Source organism: Mirounga angustirostris, unplaced genomic scaffold (assembly GCF_029215605.1).
Source record: "Mirounga angustirostris isolate CCGP_5_RB_7025 unplaced genomic scaffold, mMirAng1.0.hap1 SCAF_3, whole genome shotgun sequence".
NCBI lineage: Eukaryota > Metazoa > Chordata > Mammalia > Carnivora > Phocidae > Mirounga > Mirounga angustirostris.
This window is the reverse complement of record NW_026991711.1, coordinates 65,244,558-65,262,736: the sequence shown is the minus strand read 5'-3', so window position 1 is coordinate 65,262,736 and position 18,179 is coordinate 65,244,558. Positions and strand designations below refer to the sequence as shown.

General features: G+C 38.5%; 1 protein-coding gene and 1 long non-coding RNA gene across 14 annotated transcripts in view; one reads left to right on the top strand and one right to left on the bottom strand.

The window, feature by feature from the left end:
* SPART (spartin) overlaps nt 1–17,940 on the bottom strand; it is a 30,337-nt gene extending 12,397 nt beyond the window's left edge. The window contains exons 1-6 of one of the 7 annotated variants that reach the window (XM_064586193.1): nt 17,803–17,937; nt 16,828–16,927; nt 13,191–14,002; nt 7,764–7,961; nt 5,627–5,803; nt 1,893–2,016 (exon numbers count right to left, since the gene is read on the bottom strand). In XM_064586193.1, the coding sequence (XP_064442263.1) occupies nt 1,893–2,016; nt 5,627–5,803; nt 7,764–7,961; nt 13,191–14,002; nt 16,828–16,888 (1,372 nt within the window). In that variant the 5' untranslated portion in view covers nt 16,889–16,927; nt 17,803–17,937. Of the gene's footprint in view, nt 1–1,892; nt 2,017–5,626; nt 5,804–7,763; nt 7,962–13,190; nt 14,003–15,670; nt 15,817–16,827; nt 16,928–17,447; nt 17,592–17,802 lie in introns of those variants that run through there. The other 6 variants (XM_064586192.1, XM_064586194.1, XM_064586196.1 and 3 more) reach the window with 6 other exon arrangements.
* Nucleotides 17,941–18,030: 90 nt separating this feature from the next.
* The window catches only part of LOC123838593 (uncharacterized), a 61,967-nt gene continuing 61,818 nt past the window's right edge, over nt 18,031–18,179 (top strand). For all 7 annotated transcript variants that reach the window (XR_010410036.1, XR_010410033.1, XR_010410038.1 and 4 more), the window contains exon 1: nt 18,031–18,167. This is a non-coding gene — a long non-coding RNA (uncharacterized LOC123838593). The remainder of the gene's footprint in view (nt 18,168–18,179) is intronic.

The following is an 18,179-nucleotide window of genomic DNA, read 5'->3' as shown; positions in this document are numbered from 1 at the left end:
GGAGATAAGATGAAAAGAGTTACTAAAGTCAAGTAGTAAAGCAGGCCCCTAAGAGTTATCATAGTGTAGTTTTTGCTCATTTTCAAATGATGCACTGCTGAGAGTTTTTCTGAAACCTCTGAAGAGATCTGTCCCCAGGATTAGCTGATTCTAAGGATGCTCTACCTCTCTGAATAGAACCAGTACGTGGAATCTGTGTGGTACCTAAAAGGCCTAAGATTTAGTGGCATACAATAGTTTCCAAAGGTAGCCAAACAGTATCACCTGTTTCACATGTTCTTTCAACATGACCTTGACATTCCTCCCACTGAGATGTGGGTAGGTCTGTCACATCCCCTTAAATCTGAGGTTTGTTATTTTCTTGTAATGAGTGATACTGGAAATTTCCAAGAATATGTTAGAAAGGTATGTAGCTTCTGCCTGTTTGCTATATTATCCATGCTTGGAACCCTGAGTCACCATGTAGAAGCCCGACTAGCTTAAGGGTGCTAAACTGTCAAACACAAGGAGACCATGTCTAGGCACTCTATTTGGCAGTCCTAGATTTTGAGCTCTTCCAACCCAGACACCAGATTTGTGAGTGAAGGAGACTTCAGATGATTCCAGCCCCCAGCTACTGAGTCACTAGTCAGTCTCTGAGTCTTCCTAGCTGAGGTCCTGCCATCATGAAGCAGATACAAGCCATCCCTGTTGTGACCTTCTGGAATACCTGGCCCACAGTACTCCTAAGTATAAATAAATGTTTGTTGTTTTATACCAGTAAGTTTGGGATGGTTTATTTCACAGCAATAGTAAATAGAACAATCTTGAGCAGTATGAATTCAAAAAACTTAAGAAAATAACCTTTGAAATTAGTTATCTACATATGTGTGAATTTAGGCAAGTTTTTTGAATGCTGACCTAACGGTCTAGCAATCTGTAAAGTTATGGGGCAGGGTAGTAAGAGTGATTTTTCTTTAGAACGTCTTTGAAAATCCTTTTCAAGGCTCAATTTTAACTGTTAAAATTATAACTGAAAAATTTGGCTTTGTCTTTTCTTATCTCTAGCAGCTCTCTGACATGGGCAAAATATGATGTTAGTTCCTAGTTAATTAATTTTCACTTATTTTAGCTTGTTGGTTTTTCATGTTGAAGGTTTCCTCTGCTTTAGACATCTTTATTGTTTTAATGGGTTTTTAGTACAGTGATGGAAATCTGTACTGACAGTCTTTTAAATGACTGGTCAAGATCCCTTTATAGGGTCATGAATTTGGCTTACTAAAGAGTGACTGGCAATGTTTTCTAAAAACAAAACAGAAGGTCTAAATCTGAGAGCTATAATAGTTGAAAAGCTAAAATGTTAACCAATGAAAGTGGAAAGACATATGTCAGTAATGATCATTCTGGTTTAAAATAACTGATCTGATGCCCTTTCTAACCAGAATTAAATAGTAGGGCCTACATCCCATCCCAATAGCTAAGCTATAATCCTCAGGTCTCTTCATTCCTCCATTGCAGTGTGTTTAGGAGTGCAACTTTGCTTCCAAAGATGGGAAGAGTATCTTACCATTTTTTTAGAGGAAGAGGAAGGGGGAGAAGGGGAGAAAAGAAAAGGATTAAAGGGGAATTACAAAGGGGAAAGGAAAATAATTTATGTTCAGAGAGCTATCCTGAAAGTTTGGGGATTCCTGAAGCTTTTCACTATCAATTTTCCCAAGAGTGAAACAGAAAATAGGCATGAAGAACTTATACCTATATGATAATATGTAATGTTCTAAAAGACTAGTTCCTTCTGTTTTTGTTTAAGTATTTATCAAATGATCATTTAAAACCAAAATACAAAATACTAAGTATTCTCTTATGGATTCCAAAGGTTTCACATTATAGGGAAAAGATTAACATTACTGTAATACCTGACAAAATATTTTGAGCCACTTTCTCACTCCATTCAGGTAATTCCTTTGCTTTTTCTTCTGAAACTGGCTCATAGGGTACAATGTGACTCAGATTAACTTCTTCACTTGAAGTGTCTTTAACCTAGTAAAAATGTTTCAAAATGTAAAACAATAAAAAAACTTAGATGGGGAAAAATTATAAGCATTATGTAATAAAATAATAAGTCAACAAATACTAGATATTAATAAAAATCTCCAGCCAACATAGTTACCAGTACATTTTATAATATAAAGCAAAATACCACAACTGCCATAAAGCTTAAAACTGTACTGATCTTAAATAAGGTCCCCCTGGTAAGTAAGGTTTAAATACCAACATACCTCCAATACAGCATTTATCAAATCATATTTAAACTGATGTGACTATGAGTTCTTTCATAAACCTATCAACCCCTTGATGATAGTATGTGCATGATACTAAGATTTAAAAGATTTGTTAAATGACTCAATCATTAAGGAAGGATATATCCAAATAAACTGGTTTTGATAGAAATCAAGTAAAAGCAAGTAAAAATATAAAAGCACAGAAGAATCTGCTATTCCATCTAAATGGAAATGGGGACACAGATATACCTGTATTTTGCTAATTAAACAGCTGTTATAAGAACTAGGGCCAACACTTAAAATGTCAAAGCTAAATTTATTCATTCTAAGAACTTAACAGCAGGCTAACTCAGACCTCATAATACTATAAAGTTACTTGAAAATCAAACTTCCCAATAGAAACACGAAGAGAACTTCACTTAAAATAAAAAAATAACACAAAAACTTCTATGGGGGGAGGGGAAGCCATTCATAATTAAAACCCAAAGACAAACTGAACATAATATTAGCAACTTCTATCTTTAATAATGAGCCAATGTCCTAATATATAAAGAGCCCCTGGAAATTGAGAAGAAAAAGACTAGCTAGTCTTTTTGTAATAAAAAATGGACAAAGGACAAGAATAGACATCACACAGGAAACAAAGTGTCCTGTATTTTTTTTTTATTTGATAATAAATTCCAGGGATCTTTCAATGTTAATAAATGGAGAACCCTCTCAATTCTTTTTATAGCTACCTTACTATATATAGTAATATATAGCTATATTACTATAGCTAAATTTTTTAAAAATGGAAGTTTTAAAAAAAATGGACAAAGGACAAGAATAGACATCACACAGGAAACAAAATTCAAGGAACCCTTAAGCAGATACACAACAGCACTCATAATAAAATCAATGCAAATTAAGATATTCCAATACATCATTTCTCATCTATCAGACTGCCAAAATACAGAAAGGCTGTTCACCCACCTTGTGGACTAAGCTATGAAGAAATAGGTCTACAATGCTGGTGGGAGTGTTAAAGAGTATAGTCCTTAGGGAAGGCAACTTAACAAAAACTATCAAAATTACAAAAAAGCATTTATTTACTGATTCAGTAACCCCACTACTAAAAATTTATCTGATGAATTACCTGCAAATGTATGAAATGGATCTACAAATCCATCCAAATGGAGCAGCTACAAAGCTACTCACTGAAGCACTGGTTTCTAACAGCAAAAGCCTAGAATCATCCAAATACTCAATAATAGATTGGTTAAAGGAAACTATCATAAATCCATACAATGAAATACGAGGTAGCTATAAAAAGAATTGAGAGGGTTCTCCATTTATTAACATTGAAAGATCCCTGGAATTTATTATCAAATAAAAAAAAATACAGGACACTCTATGATGTTAAGTTTCATATAAGAATGGGAGAGAAATCTGTTCTTATTTGCTTTTACCTGCCTCAAGAAACCTAGGGAAGAAACACAAGATCTTGATAAAAAGTGATTACCTACTGTGGCAGGGAAAATGGTATGGACAAAGGTGGGAAAAAAGTTTTTCAATGTATATACCTGTTTATATAATTTGATTTTTTTAGTTAACAAATTAAATTTTTTAAAAATGGAAGTTTTAAATGATGTGAAAAATTTCCAAACATATTAAGTAAAAAAGAAAGGAGCAACACAGTATGTCTCCCATGCTTCCATTTGTATTATTATGTGAATGTGTGCATATATGTGTATATTCACACACAAAATAAATGTGTATGTATAGATGTTTGAATATATCTGCAAGGATAATCTAGCAATAATGTATCTGGAGCAGGGAGCTAGGTGGCTGAGGGATAGGAATGGGAGGCAGACTTACTTTTCACTAAGTATCTTTTGTATCTTTTAGATTTGCTTTTTGTATATTAACTTAAAAATTTTTTAATAAATATATTTCTTGGAACCATCCTGGACTCCCAATGTCCTCCATAAAGCTGGCCTAAGACGTTCTACACAATCCACAAATAAATGTAGAATACTCAAGAGGTACTTGGGTGGCTTAGTTGGTTAAGTGTCTGCCTTCAGCTCAGGTCATGATCCCAGGGTCCTGGGGTCTAGCCCCATGTCGGGCTCCCTGTTTGGCAGGAGTCTGCTTCTCCTTCTCCCTCTGCCCCCACCCTGCTTGTGCTCTCTCTCTCTCAAATAAATACAATCTTTAAAAAAAAATTTTAAATGTAGAATATTCAAGTGGTATCAATTAATTCTTCTAAGATAATTATCGAGCACTTATAATATATACAACAACAAACAATACAAAACTGTAATTCAATACTCACACAATGCTATTTTCTTTCTTCATATATTTGCTTATATTACTACTTCTGCCTAGAATCCCCTTCAATCTGCTATATGTATGGCCAATTTTGTTTCACCTTCAGGACTCATTTTAGCCATAATGCCCTCTCAAAAGCCTTCCTTACTGCTTCCCACACCACCATAGGCCCATACTTATTGATGAGGCTAGGTTGTACATTAGATGGTGCAATCTAGCTTACTATATAACCTATGTACCTTCATCTAATGATCACACTGGCTAGAAATGCTCTTTGCTAATCTGTCCTCCCCACTAGACAATAAATTTCTTGAGATGAGAAATTTAACTTTTCCACTATGCTCCCCATTCTTGCACTAAATACTTACTGAACTTACTACCACTCGGAGCATATCATATACTCAGGATCTAAGAAATAAAAAACTACTAAGATTTTTAAGATTTATTTATTAAAGAGTGAGTGCTCAAGTGCGGGGAGGAAGGGTTGATGGAGAGGGAGAGAGAGTCCCAAGCAGACTCTGTGCTGAGTGCGAAGCCGGATGTGGAGCTCAATCCCAGGACCCCAAGATCTAGACCTGAGCTGAAACCAAAAGTCAGATGTTCAAATGACTGTGCCACCAAGGCACCCCACTACTAAACGTATTTTTAAAAAACTCTTTCTCTTTCCTGATGACCATCCATAAAGAAACAAGGGACTGAATAAAAATGGTAGTGTAAGGAAAAGCATATCTAGCCCCAAGATCCTGGTGTATAAAGGAAGGTGGAGAAAAACACAACACGAAACAAAAAGATATGCATTAATGCAAGTACAAAAATCTTTCCAAAACTTCAAAAAAAGCTATCCCCCAAAACACAGAATTTGTTTTAAAACAGTTTAAGTAACACTGTAAAGGAAAATATTAAAGCTGATTCTAATTATTTTTGCCAGTGATCACTTTGTGACTCTGAAAGTTGCTCTGCTTTAGTAAACAGGGATAAGATCTTACAAATAATTGAAACTGGTGAAAGGTACCATTAGAATAGGATACATACACATACCTTATTGCTTTTTTACTTACTTTACTTACTTTTTTCCCCCTTTTTCCTTTATGACGAACGTCCTTATTGTCTTGGTCCAATGAAGGACCCAACTGTCGCACATCAGTGCCACTGGCTTCCTTCAGTTGGTCAGAGGAGCATCTAGCTCTTCCAGGGATTTGGAATTCATTTTTTCCTTCTGCCCGGTTCCAGTTGGCCTAGGGGGTAGACTAAACCTTAGATCAAACCTTGGTATTTTATCTCATCACCAAACCTCAACCTCTTGAGTTCTTTAGTTCACAGCATACTAAACCAAATTTCTAAAGATAAAGCATAAAAGATAAACTTACAGAAGTTGTTAGTGTAAGTTATCATTAAGTCAGATGTAGCTACATTTCAATTTAATTAAATAACAAATGGTAAGTTTTAGGAAACGTGTAAAACTAAATGAGTTTAAAGGCAATGAACAAAACTCATGTCCAGCTTAACCACTCTGCATTATTGGAAGACTGATTTTGTTTTCTGTTTGTTTTGCACTTAATACTGAAGGTATTCTGCTCGCATATACTTTGCTGAATGAATACTTAAGAGTAAAGACAAGTCAAAATTATAGCTAGTAACTAACTTTTGTTTACAGTTGGGAGTTCTGGGACAACAGAGCAAACTAAAAACGATGCACAACCAAAAAGTAAACATATAAAAGTTGGTTTAATTTCTTTCCTAAAGCCCAGTAATATAGGTCCAATGAATGTAGGGGTGAAGGGAGAAACTGCTCCATGATAGGTCTGAAATAATTAAGAATGTCACTTCATTCAGCTAGTAAACAGCAAAGCTAAGACTTGAACTCTTATCCATTTGACCATGTTTCTGCCTTTGTCAACTACTCTCCATGAGCAACACTGAGGCTACACACACTTCTGTAAGGGTACATGTTTTGTTACCATAGCTTAAATGTTTAGCATTGGTCATGCTAAAGTATATGTTGATCACCAGGTCACTGTCATATATTGTTCATACAACCTAAAGCTATAGAGGACTCTGATCTTTTGCTTAGCTAGTCTGCTCCTGTCACCTGTGATCTTTTCAATATAGGTATGGAATGAAAGTGTATTCTACTTCCTGAGAAAACAGGAACAGAGCTTTTAAGACTGAACTCAAAGGAAACTATTTTGTAAAACATTCCCTGATATCCTTTCTGAACTGTGTGTATTCTTTTATTTTATCACTTATCATCCTGTGCCTGAGAATAGGAGCTGTTAAATAGTATCTTTATAGTCAGTCTCTTGTTCTGTCTTCCCACACATCATTTAACACACCTAGTTAAATAATGGATTCTAAATATACACTGACTGAAGTAGAGAATAAGAGAGTAAACTATCATGCTGTCAATCTCCTTCAACTTCAGAAAACTGTCAATATTCACAATCAAAAATATTCCCCCCCTCCCTTGTCCTACGTCAGGATGGGCAAGAACACCTGAAGAGCACCTCTCCTTAATACTCTATATTTTAACTCCTATGACAGATCAACACGTGGGCAGAAAAAAAACAGGCTTAGTAAGGCAAGTTCATAGGATGACAGACCATATTCTAAATTGTACTTTATTTTCTCTTTATTTAGCTTTATTTATCATGAGAAAAAAAGACAATTCCCTCAACTAAGACATGTTTCTTCCTCAAAATGCCAATCATGCCCCTAAAATGTCCAACATAACCCATCCACTAATGCCAAAATTGCCTTTACTTCACCATTTAGTCCCATTGGGCTATTTTTCCAACTGAGCAGGAAGGCTGTGGTGATAACAATTCACAGAACACTACTATTTGCCAGCACTGATACAAGATAGTTAATGTATTAACCTTTAATCTTCACCACAGCCCAAAGAAGTAGATATTATTCCCATTTTATGATAAAGAAACTAAAAAGAAGATCAATAACTTGAGTAAAACAGCTATTAAGTGCAAGAGTTCAAATTCAAATCCAGGTAATTTGACCCCAGAGCCCACGATCTTAATCACTATTTACGGCCAATTTCCAGCTAGTATTTGTGAACACACAGCAAATTATATATTCTCAGTTTTCTAACTTTGATCATATTAGACCCTATTACAATTTCTTTAAAAGTGTAAGTGCTTACGTTAAAGTAGATTTCATCCTAAAGATGATCACACAAGTTACCTGAAGCCGAAGGTCAGACATCTGTCTTAATAAATCCTCAAAGAGTTCTCTATCATCTTCTGGTAATTCAGAAGACAAGACAACCCCCACAAAGCATCCTGATGCTTGTAACATGGTATCAGGAAACATGTAGGCTCCCACAGTACATTTAAGAACTGGAGATCTATCAGGAACTAGAGGATACAACCAGTCACAAACCTGAAAGGATTAGTTAGGAAAAAAAAAAAAAAATCAATGAATAGAACTAGGTTTTCACTGGTTTTAGAATTGTTATACCAGAAAATAAACATTTCAAAATTCTAAATGTTTACATGGCTTTACAGAATCATTAGCATCAACAAATCCCCACTAAAAATTAGGCATTTGCTAGTCTAATCTTTGTTTATATATCACCCACAAGAACTGTCCTGAAAATGTTATTGCTCCACTAACTATACAGTCTTCAAATTAGTGGCCTTAGATAGCCCACAAATAACCAATGAGTTAGTTTTAAATAAATAACAAAGTAAATTAAGACTTTCTTTATAATTCAAATTAGACATGCTTTAGTGGAAATAAAATCAAACCATTTTCAAGTACATGTATTTACTGATTTAATCTTCACAATTCCGTGAAGTTAGATATTGTCATTTTACATATAAGAAAGAGGCACAGAGAGGTTAATTAAGTTGCTCAGAGTCTGTGAAAAAAGTGGAGCTAGGATTTAGACACAAGTAATCTGGCACCAGAGAAGCCAAACAATTCCTTTAATTAGAAACACAGCATTCACAGGGGCATTTGGGTGGCTGAGTTGGCTAAACACCTGACTTGATTTTGGCTCAGGTCATGATCTCGGGGTCATGAGATAAAACGGAGTCTGCTTTGAGATTCTCTCTCTCCTCTCCCTCTGCCCCTCCCCCCACAGTACGCTCTCTTAATAATAAAATCTTATTAAAAAAAAAAAAAACCAGCATTCACAATGCTGCTTAATTTTTTTTTTTTACTAAGTCTGAAAACCTGACATGACATAGCTAGAATAGAACATTATGTTTATGGATTTACCATCTACTAATAAGTTCAATCAAAACAACACAAAGCTGCCCTGCAATATCATCAGATTGTCCATACACTAAGACTTAAGCTCACTTTCTGGAGATATAAATTCATAAGAGACTAATTTTAAATCATAATATCCAAATGTATTCATTTCCATTGAGATTACATTCTTTGAGCAAGAAGATTTTTTTTTTTAAGATTTTACTTATTTATTTGACAGAGAAAGACACAGCAAGAGAGGGAACACAAGCAGGGGGAGTGAGAGAGGGAGAAGCAGGCTTCCCGCTGAGCAGGGAGCCCGATGTGGGGCTCAATCCCAGAACCCTGGGATCATGACCTGAGCCGAAGGCAGACGCATAACAACTGAGCCACCCAGGCGCCCAAGAAGAATATTGTAATTGTGCTGCTCATCCAGGACACACTGTTTTCCTAGTTATTAAGAAACTTGGGAGAACAATCTATTATCAAAATATTTTGCAAATGAGTCAGAGCATGAAAGATTTCATATAAAAAATGGAAAATTCTGGTACACTGCCATCATCTCTGACCAACAGAATATAAACCTAAAAGGATCAGAGTATCCAAGTCTGATTCTTTCTTGGAAAATCCTTAACAAACCTTTTCAAATTCTTCTTTTATAGATTCTCTTTTTTAGTCACCTCAAATGCCACTCTCCATCTTTTATAAGTCAAACTTTAGAGAAGTCATAATAAAACTGATTACTGTGTCTTCCAAATTATGATATATTACCATGAGTGGTATATGAAATGACCTTAAGTAATATACCAGATTATTTAAATTTGAATAGTAATGTATTTCAATGTATTAGGAAAAAATACATCTGTCCCTCAATTTCACAGTTGTTACTGGTTGGGATGATAAAATTAACAAATGAGACATCTATCTATCTATCTACCTACATATTTATTTATTTAAGAGAGGGGAGGTAGGGCAGAGGGAGAGGGGGAATCTTGACCCTGAGATCATGACCTGAGCTGAAATCAAGAATTGGACACTTAACCGACTGAGCCATCCAGGAACCCAACAATGAGACATTTAAATTGAAATATTAAGAAAGTAATAATAGCAGAAGTATGAAACTGACCAAAAAAAAGTTGCAAAGGTTGTACTTAAATAAAATTTGGAAAGTTTTCTTTTATTGTCATGATTTCTCTAAGACTACATTCTGGACACCTTGATTGAACTGGAGTATCTCCAAATCTTCTGAAATGAAACTTTACAGACCTTTCTCAGGGTAGATCATTACAGACTGGAAGGCTTATCCACCACAGGCTTATTTCTCCCAGATTCACTTTCAGAAAGAAACCTTATGTCTAAGTTCTAATGAACTGACTACAAATTTAATAGGTTTAAAAAGGCTATTAAACTAAAACCTAGAGAAAAATAGTTTTTAGAAACCCTAGAATTCTATGCCTGCCTACTTAAGACCAAATGAATTTCTAATTTCATGAACAGACCTACAGTGAGTTTTGCAATATAAGAAGTTATATTTTAAAAAAATTATATTTAACTTCTAATACTCAGTTGATTTAGTGTTTGTTTTTCAGAACAGAGACATTCAGTAAACACATGTTAACTGCCTTTTAGGTCACTGTTACAAATATCTGAATACATGCAAATGAGAAATCCCTTCAAGAGACTCAAATTAAACTTTGGGTGAAATTTTACTTATTATTTACAACCCAAAATAGGAGATACTAGAAAGATTAAAAACACTTTATTTAAAGCACTCAAACAGGATAAATTTTTACTACAGAACAAGTCATTTTATTGGTTGAGCTCATGTAACCAAATAGAGTTTCTTTTTTTTTTTTTTTTTAGTCTTGGCTGTGATTTTTTTTTTATTCTTATGTTAATCCCCATACATTACATCATTAGTTTTAGATGAAGTGTTCCATGATTCATTGTTTGTGCATAACACCCAGTGCTCCATGCAGAATGTGCCCTCCTCAATACCCACTACCAGGCTAACCCATCCTCCCACCCCCCTCCCTTCTAGAACCCTCAGTTTGTTTTTCAGAGTCCATCATCTCTCATGGTTCGTCTACCCCTCCGATTTCCCCCGCTTCATTCTTCCCCTCCCGCTACCTTCTTCTTCTTTTTTTTTTTCTTAACATATATTGCATTATTTGTTTCAGAGGTACAGATTTGAGATTCAACAGTCTTGCACAATTCACAGCGCTTACCAGAGCACATACCCTCCCCAATGTCTATCACCCAGTCACCCCATCCCTCCCACCCCCCCCAATAGAGTGTTTCTGATATTCATTTTCCATATCTCCAGTAGCCTGAGCCCCAAAGGTTTATTTTTTATTGTTTTTTATTGTATGTATGTATGTATTTATTTATTTATGGGTTTTTTTTTGGGCGGGGGACAGAGGGAGAAGGAGAGAGAGAATCTTAAGCAGGCTCCATGCCCAACATGGAGCCTTGCTTGATATCACAACCCTGAGATCATGACCTACGCTGAAATCAAGAGTCTGACAACTAACTGAGCCATCCAGGCACCCCCCCCCCCCAAAGGTTTAAATTCCACTCTTACAACACAGCTCTATTACCAGGTCACCAAAAAGTATTACAGCTTTTATCAGCCTCTTCACAATCCCAATCAATATGCCTACTCTTTCTATCTCAAGGATTCTTTCTTAAAATAACCTACGGGATACAAAATATTCTTCCTATCCAATAATGAAGTATTTTTTTTTCAGCAATGCCCCCAAATAACTCCTTCGTACACACTTAGTAAGTCTCCAACTACCTTTAAACAACTTTCAAGTTGATTCCACGTAAAAGCTGCATAAGAATCAAAAGTGGAGTATACCAGGGCGCCTGGGTGGCTCAGTTGGTTAAGCGACTGCCTTCGGCTCAGGTCATGATCTTGGAGTCCTGGGATCGAGTCCCAGGATCGAGTCCCGCATCGGGCTCTCTGCTCGGCAGGGAGCCTGCTTCTCCCTCTGACCCTCCCCCCTCTCATGTGCTCTCTCTCTCTCTCTCTCTCATTCTCTCTGTCTCAAATAAATAAATAAAATCTTAAAAAAAAAAAAAAAGTGGAGTATACCAAAAGACAAAAATCAATCTAGGTAACTAGTGCTGTAACTAAACCAACTGCATCATCTGGACTCTGGACAAAAAGACCTGCTTTGTTCAAATAGTCATCTTCCTTACATGCATGCAAACTTCTCTGTTATACCCAGTGTAAATGGAGTCCTCATTTCTAGAACCCAACTCCCTATACTGACGTCCAATCTTTTAAAAACAGATTTTTATTACATCACCTTCAAAATATTGCCTTTAGAATATTTCATTAATTCCACAGCAGTGCCCTAACAACACCAGTTGTTATTTAGCACCAGTCTTTACCCTTGGACCAAGGGCATTTCCGATAAATTTATCTGCTTGGAATGTTAGAAATGCATCTTAAATTATCATCACAATCTCTACTTCTATACCAAAGCTTCTTAACCTCTGCATGACTAGCATTTTGGGTTAGATAATATTGATTGATGAAGTGATCCTGTTTAGAAGTTTAGCAGTCGTCCCCCCACACCCGGCCTCTACCTACTATATGCCAGTAGCAGTAGCACAACCCACCCCCCAGCTGTGACAACCAAAATGTCTTCAGACATTGTCAAAATGTCCGTGGGTTGGAGAGTGGCGGGGATCATCCCTGGTTGAGAACCACTGTTCTACATACTGGGCTGGGTCTAGCCCAGATCAATCCCTCAGATGGGGCTTGACAACATTTGTGGAAATTTACAGTAACACATCCACATGAGTTACATAAATCCCTTTTGAAATTGAAGTTACTGGGTTTCTTCTTCAATAAAGAATTAAAATTTTAAGGATGAATGCTCCGATGCCCCTCAGATCTTGTCATCACAATTTTAATACTAACACAGAGTTTTGAAAAAAATAAAACAAAACAGTATTTTGTATCTTTAAAAAAAGAATCTAGGGCGCCTGGGTGGCTCAGTTGGTTAAGCGACTGCCTTCGGCTCAGGTCGTGATCCTGGATTCCCGGGATCGAGTCCCGCATCGGGCTCCCTGCTCAGCAGGGACTCTGCTTCTCCCTCTGACCCTCCCCCCTCTCATGTGCTCTCTCTCTCTCATTCTCTCTCTCTCAAATAAATAAATAAAATCTTTAAAAATAAATAAATAAATAAATAAATAAATAAATAAATAAATAAATAAAAATAAATAAATAAAGAATCTATTAAACACATAGATATTTAAGGCTCATAAATTTCACAGAATATATTAATAAGGAACTAGAATGATCTTTTTGCACTTATTGTCCTGGACATACTGACAAACAAAAATGATGTATTCTATACGTATTTCAAATCATGTTTACATTTTTCTTTGGCTTACCTGAAGAAACCCAGGAGGACGGTTTAGAACAGTATCAAGAGAATTATCCAAGAACCTCACAATTCGAAGGTACCCTGGATATGAAGGTGCACTAACCTCCCCTGCAGGATTTACAAAAAAAATCTGTACTCCATTTGGTATCAAAATCAACTCATCTGCATCTAGCCCTAAGGTCTCAAGAGGAGGTGGCTGAGAATGATTCCTATAAAAGTCTTCTCCAACTGATGAAAATTCCCCAGATTCTGTTCCATAGGATACAGTGTAATGACCCTCAGCAGCCTGAGGAGTATAAGCAGGAGGTGCTTCTGCTGGATGACTCTGAGATGGTAAGGATAAAGAACTAGGTGCAGGAACCAACCCTGTACTTGTCGTTGAAGTGTTTCCATTTACTTCAGTGTGCTGAGGAGGTGAACTAAAGGACTGAGGCTCTGGTGACTTTTCAGGCATGTCTTTAGGTGGAAATTCTGGATATAACTTGGGCACCTCCTGAAGATCATTCCGTAGAGAAGTGGCAAGACCCTTCTCCAGAATTTCCAACCTGGTACGTACATTCTGTAGTGTTTCTTTCATTTTCTGTTGCATCTGCCTAGCAGATTCCCACCCAGCACCTGTGTGTTCAGGCTCTGTCGATGATATGCTGATTCCTCTGAGCAGGTGTCCTATTCCTTGCTTATAGTAGTTCTTTGCTTCTTCCTTCTGACCTAATTCATCTGTATTCAGTCCCTTATTAACAAATAAAAAGGCCTTCTTGTATGCTTCCTTGATGATCTTAATTTCAGCAGGCTCTCCATTTTGTGGCTCTTGCTCCATTTCTGCCAAACAGAAAATATTATCTTTAATTATCTAATTTAACTATTTGTTTACTGAATTATATTATCAATTTCCCCTACCTAAATATATTTCAACAAGACAGGAGCCTTGCTGGTCTGTCTTGTTCACTATTGTATTTTCTAACCCTATTATTAGATCTGACATAGAGAATGCATTCAATATGTATTTGCTGAATAGATAAATAATACTCTTGTTCCTAAATATCATTTTAATTAAAAACAGAAGAGAAAAAGTCAGAATATATCTATTGAATAATTTTCTTGTTACAGTTTCTTATAATAAATAAATGTTTCCTACCATGTATCTAATGTTGGAACCAAAGAGCCTCATTCTAAAATTCATTATAATATAAATCCAGATTATATCCAGCTAATTAAAAATGAGGTTGAAGGGTGCCTGGGTGGCTCTCTCAGTCAACCATCCGACTCTTGATTTCAGCTCAGGTCATGATCTCAGGGTCGTGAGATTAAGCCCTGAGTCAGGCTCTGTGCTGAGCAAGGAGTCTGCTTTGGATTCTCTCTTCCTCTCTCGCTGCCCCTCCTGCTCATGCCCACACTCTCTCTCAAATAAATAAACAAATCTTAATGAGGTTGAATCACTGGAGAGGACAGAAATGAGAAAAAATTATCTGGATGAAGCTTGAATCATTGGAGAGGACAAAAATGAGAAAAAATTACCTGGACGAAGCTTTAAAGTTACCCAATTCCACTTAAAGGTGGCAGGTTACTCACATAGAGTTAGCCCTGTTCCCTCCCAAAACTCCATTAAAATAACTCTAGCAAGATTAAAAAGGCATAACCTCTTATTCTTGCTAATGAGAAAAAAACATGAACAGGTACTTCACAAAAGAGGATCTTTAAATGGCACATGAAAAGGTGTTCAACACCTGATCTTGTATATACCTACATTTCAAAGCTTATGTTACATAGTGTGCTGAAAGATTTCCTGAAATAATGTGTCACTGGAGGAAATGGGCTGCCTACTGAAAAGGAAAGTGTGTGTAGGGGTCCTGGGGGAGTGGTGATGGTGGTATAATTCCATGGGTCAGTTGCTGAATAGTATTTCTTAATGGCATCTCCATCTCGGGAGAGAAAAAAAGTTTAGCAGGGAAAAAAACCCTGGAAATCAGGTGAAATGTAGTTGGGAATTTCTGCACAGAAAGTAAAAGTTTGTACTAAAATACTGTATTTTTAATTTGGGATTTATTCCAGGATTTGATATATTCTCAGCAGTCTCTGAGAAAATGCACTTCACAGGGGTAAGAACTGCAAAATAGTACCTTAAAAAACAAAAAATAAAAAAATATAAATAATACCTGTCATACCCCTAATCACAGTTAAGACCTTATCAAGTGGCTTGAAAAGACAAAAACCATTATTACATGATTCCACATACTTTAATTTTTATTCTTAAAATTTCTTTTAGGGGCGCCTGGGTGGCTCATTCGTTAAGTGTCTGCCTTCGGCTCAGGTCATGATCCCAGGGTCCTGGGATCGAGCCCCGCATCAGGCTCCCTGCTCAGTAGGAAGCCTGCTTCTCCCTCTCCCACTCCCTCTGCTTGTGTTCCCTCTCTCGCTGTGTCTCTCTCTCTGTCAAATAAATAAATAAAATCTTTTTAAAAAAAATTTCTTTTAAAGATCAAGAGGCACCTGAGTCCTTCAGTCAGTTAAGCGTCTGCCTTCAGCTCAGGTCATGATCCTGGGGTCCTGGGACGGAGCAGCATCAGGCGCTCTGCTCAGCGGGGAGCTTGCTTCTCCCTCTCCTCTCTCTCCCAACTTCTGCCCTCTCTCTTTCTCTCAAATAAATAAAATATTTAAAAGAGGAAAAAAAAAAAGATTGATTTTATTTATTTAAGGTGGGGAGGGGCACAGAGAGAGGGAGAGAGAGTCTAAAGGAGACTCCAGCTGGGCATGGAGCTGGAGGCCGGGCTCTATCTCACCACCCGAGCCGAAACCAAGAGTTGGCAGCTTAACCAACTGTGCCACACAGGCGCCCCTCACATACGTTCATTTTTAAAGTTGAGAACAGGAAGTTTTGGAATGTCAATCTATAGTATTAAATAAAACAGTACCCACACCAGTATAATCGTCTTAAATCCCTACCCAAACCCTGGTTCCAGACACAAATAGCGCATTTATTTTTTGACACGTTCTAGTAAAAGAAGTAAAACGTGTTTGTTTCAGACATAACTATGAGTGTGTGTGCATATGTGTAAGCTTTAAAAAAAATCTCAGGAGAAAAGGTAAAACTCTGAATCAAACACCTGACAACTTAGTTCAATCCCATAAACCCTTAAAACAGTAACAATCAAGCTAAGGTCAACATCACAAGTAGTCTCTAACACAAAAAGTGCTCTAATGCCTGCCCACCTGGCCCTTCAAAAAAAGACGGAACTTTTTCAAATACTTGTATGCAACTCCCTGCAATAGCATCCCACCCATTCTTGTCAGGGGAACTACACATACGGCGTTTCAGAAAGCCCACAGGTGAGAAAGAACCAACATAATTCCTGTTTCAAACAGGTTTCCTATAAAGTCACCAAATGGGGTCTGTTATTGCAAGGAGAGCAATACAAAAGTAGCTCCGTTCGTAACTGGGGACATTCTTACATTCCCTTTTTCTTGGTTTTGCCTTTGGAAATTTCAAAGAAAACTTGCTGAATTCTTAAATATTTAAACCAGTATTTCAGAAACAGCAAGAATCTTGAACGCAAATCCGTTAAATTAAAATGCAATAAAGTAAATTTCGAGGATCCTTAAGTGAAAGAGTAAAACCATTCATTAGTGGGAAAATGGGCCAACCCTACCGTAACGCAATAATGCCGTGTCACGAAACTGCACATTCCAAGAGCAACTTTTTCCAGACATAGAAATTAGGTCGGAGAGAGCCTCTGCGATGCTCGATCCCTAATGAACATGAACAAATGTATTCGAAAAAGCAAAATCCGTGCGCTACCCATTCCCAATACAATTGCTATTGGTTGCTGACATTTTGTAAAGACTACGGAACTTTCACGAAGCTGTAAGGGCGCAAACCCACAGCCATTTTCGAAGCCAAGTAAACATCGCGTATGAGGCAGCAAGAATGGTCGACCGGGATGTTCCAAGTGCACGATCAAAGGGGTGGGAGTGGGAGGCAGCGTCAAGCCAGTAAATGGGAGTGAAGGGCGTAGGGAGCGCGCAGCTCGAAGGTTAGGTTCCATAAATATAAAATGGGGGCTAAGAGAACAACTTCTCAAACTACTCTCTCGAAATTGCTTCCTTCAACGAAAGTTTCATGCCTGATACTCGGATGAGGGCTCCGGGCCTTCTCGGCCCTGCCCCTCCCCCGGCCCCGCCAGGCGCTCACGCGACCCGCCCGCCTCCGGGTCGGGGGGGTGGGAGCCCGCGCCAAGGACAAGTCCTTCCCCGCCGGCCGCCGCCCCACCTGTGCCTTCCAGACCTCGGGCGCTTCGGCGCCACGTCAGGAGTTCCCCGCCCGGCTGCCGGCTGCCGGCTGCCGCAGCCCAGCGACCTGCTCCCTCAGACGCCGCGCCGCTCCGAAGCGCTAGGCCGAGACCGTTCCCGAGGTTCTCAGCGCCTCGCACGCGCGCGCGACCCGACGCTGGGGCTCACAAAGCGTTCCAAGTCGCGCGCTCCAGAGCGCGCCACGTCGCGCGGCCGCGCCGCCCGGCCCCCCAGCCCTCGCTCCCGCGGCCGGAACCAGCAGGTCGGGTTTCGCCTGACGCCCACTCGAGTGGCTTAGCCTCCGCCCGCCCAACCTGAGTCCTTCCCACGCTGACCTTCTAAATGGTGTGTGAGGAGACGTCAGCCAGCTTCGAATCCTGGAGTCAAGGTGAAACTCTGTGAGGAGAAAAGGACGAGGGCGGAAGGCTCCCAGAGAATCACGTGAACCAGCCGCTCAACGCGGATCCCCAACCCTGGTCTTCGCGGCCACGTCGTCAGCCCCCGCGCTTGCGCAATAGCTTTCTCCCGAGCGGAACCAAGGCCGCTGGAGGGGCTCGGAAAGAGGGATGGCCAGTGAGAGCGGTCACGGCTAGAGGGAGCCCTGGACACAGTGCACGTGGGAGAACAAAGGCTGATTCTCCCAACTCTTCTGGAACCTAATCTTTGTTACTAATGTATTCTAAGACCGTTACCTCCAATGGTAAACGTCTGG